The sequence below is a fragment of the Meriones unguiculatus genome, chromosome 3 (assembly GCF_030254825.1).
Source record: "Meriones unguiculatus strain TT.TT164.6M chromosome 3, Bangor_MerUng_6.1, whole genome shotgun sequence".
Classification (NCBI taxonomy): Eukaryota; Metazoa; Chordata; class Mammalia; order Rodentia; family Muridae; genus Meriones; species Meriones unguiculatus.
Genome location: NC_083351.1, coordinates 49,362,779 through 49,365,379, shown reverse-complemented (window position 1 = coordinate 49,365,379; position 2,601 = coordinate 49,362,779). Strand labels below are relative to the sequence as shown.

Sequence of the window (2,601 nt, the reverse complement as noted above, 5' to 3'; positions counted from 1 at the left end):
GGTGATGTATGATAACACTTGGGACCTTATTTTCCACTGCATGGGAAGGAACCACTTTTAAACAAAAAATTACCAAGTAGCATCAGTATATGGTCATCTTCAGCCAGTTCATGTTTGTTATAATGTGTGGTAAATAGTAGTTGCCTTAACATGCCACGTTCTCTCTTGTTGGAGGCTCCTAGCTAAACATCTTCAGAAATGATTGTGTAGCCTGTAGTAACTATGGAGACCATAAAAGCAAAATAGGACCATTGTCAGTATAGGGGTGATGATGGGAGCAATAGAGAGCAGAAGAGCAGAATTCAGGTATGTTTCTGATCAGGGAAATGGGGAAGACAGGGCTCCACAGTCTGGGAGGAGGAAGGAAAATACAAAAGGTAGGAGGAAGGAAAAGGTGAGTAGCAGAATACAATTGATTAGATAGCAAAAATGGGAAAATGGGTGAGTTCTTAGGTAAGATTGAGAAAAGAAAATACAGAAGGAGGAAGTTAGGTAAAATAAAAATATGGATGGCTGAAAAAACCCAAAAAGAATCATATTGTTCATAATTTACTTTTGATTATTTATCCCCCCAAAAGGAAAATATAGTGTTTGTCTTTATAGCTAGGAGTTAGTTCTTTAATGCTGAACTGTAGTTTAAAAACGACAGGAACTGAACTGGAAATCATCTAGACCACTTATAACCATAATGGCTCTACAATTAATAGGAGGTACACTAATGGTCTTTAACTGTATTCTAGATCCTGAGCATTGTAAAAGTTCATGGGAAAACATATAAAAGATGAATTGAGATACACATATTGCTGATTGAAATAGTGAGATTATCATGAATGTTCACTGTGATTCCATTAGAATTAGGAGTTAAAACATGGATAGTTGCAAAATAGAGCATATTAAATTATATAATATGAGACTGAGTTGCTCATTTTTTGGATTCTTTTAGTGATTCCCCCCTCAGACTGACATAGTTTTGTTCAGTTGTACAAATGTGATTGATAGTCTGTGCTAATCAGTACTGTTTTAGATGTTATCTATAAAATAAGGAAATTTAAATCAATAGGATTAGATTTCTTAGGTATGAGACTCAGGTGTAATACACGCACACTAATTGTGCATTTTGTTTAGATATTACTGTGAATGCATTTATTATATATAACATGCTATATATACAGGAGATAAGAGGAGGATATATGGAAATGTAGGCTATGATGTACAGTCTGGGACATCAAAAATTAAAGAGACAGGTTAATCAAGAATTAGGGAAAATAGAACAATGATATAGCCATAGTTTCCATTGAATTATAAGTTTGATACAATCTCTATTTTTTTTCAGATATAAGAAATATTTCTCCACTATGCTCTTAAGGTGAATACACTTCTCACTTATGTCCTCATTAAAGAATGTCCTTTATTTTCAACCTGGGCTTGGAGTCCTAGCCAATACGCTTCTCCTTTTTTTCTATACTTTCATAATCCTAGGTCACAGACCTAAGCCCACAGACCTGATGTCTTGTCAACTGTCCTTTGTTCACATAATGATGATCCTCACAGGAGAGGACATTTGGCTTACAGACATATTTGAGTCACTGAACATTGAGAATGACTTCAGTTGTAAGGCAACTTTCTACATACACAGGGTGCTGAGAGGCCTCTCTATCTGCATCACCTGCCTCCTGAGTGTGTTCCAGGCTGTCACTATCAGTCCCAGTAACTCCTTGTTGGCAAAATTTAAACCTAAGCTAAAAGAACACATGATCCGTTCTTTCTTCTGTATTTGGTCTTTCAATTTGTCCTTCAGTAGTACCCTGATATTCTATGTTGGTGCTTATACCAAAATGAATGCAACCAACCAGATGAAGGTCACTAAATCCTGCTCCCTGTTACCCATGAATTACATCATCAGAGGATTGATTCTCACAGTGATAACCTCCAGAGATGTGTTTCTTGTAGGAGTCATGCTGACCACAAGTGCATACATGGTGATTATCCTGTTCAGACATCAGAGGCAATGCAAGCATCTTCATAGCATCAGCCACCTGAGAGTGTCCCCTGAGAAAAGGGCCACCCAAACCATCTTGCTGCTGGTGGTTTTCTTTGTGATCATGTACTGGGTGGACTTCATCATCTCAACTACCTCATTTCAATTATGGAAGTATGACCCCTTCATCCTGACTGTTCAGAAGTTTGTGATAAATGCCTATCCTACCATAACTCCTTTGGTACAAATCAGTTCTGATAAGAGACTAATCGATGTGCTTAAAATCTTGCGATCTAAATGCCAGCAAATGTTTTAAAAAAGATACTTTCTCTCTCTTTTTTTAAAAGGTGTTCATTCTGTTTTGCCCTTTTGAGTGATGTTTCAGCCTCTTTCCTAAGGTCCTCCTGGTTATTTAGCTTTCTCAAGACTATAGATTTTAGTATGTTTATACTATATTATATGGCTACTATCCACTTACAAGTGAGTATATACTATATGTGTCTTTCTGCTTCTGGGATAGCTCACTTGAGATGATTCTTTCTAGTTCCCACCATTTTCCTGCAAATTTTGAGATTTCCTAGTTTTTAATTGCTTAGTAGTATCCCAAAAGGGAAAACAAAATA

At 36.6% G+C, this 2,601-nt stretch overlaps 1 protein-coding gene across 1 annotated transcript; it reads left to right on the top strand.

Moving 5' to 3' along the window:
- Nucleotides 1–1,355: 1,355 nt before the first annotated feature.
- Nucleotides 1,356–2,294, top strand: LOC110542438 (vomeronasal type-1 receptor 100-like). The gene has a single exon (XM_021629029.2). It carries the CDS (start codon nucleotides 1,386–1,388, stop codon nucleotides 2,292–2,294), a length of 909 nt encoding a protein of 302 aa, XP_021484704.2. The 5' UTR covers nucleotides 1,356–1,385.
- Nucleotides 2,295–2,601: the final 307 nt, after the last annotated feature.

Coding starts and splice junctions, on each gene's coding strand:
- LOC110542438 (XM_021629029.2), top strand. CDS start 1,386: ATGTCCTCATTAAAGAATGTCCTTTATTTTCAACCTGGGCTTGGAGTC.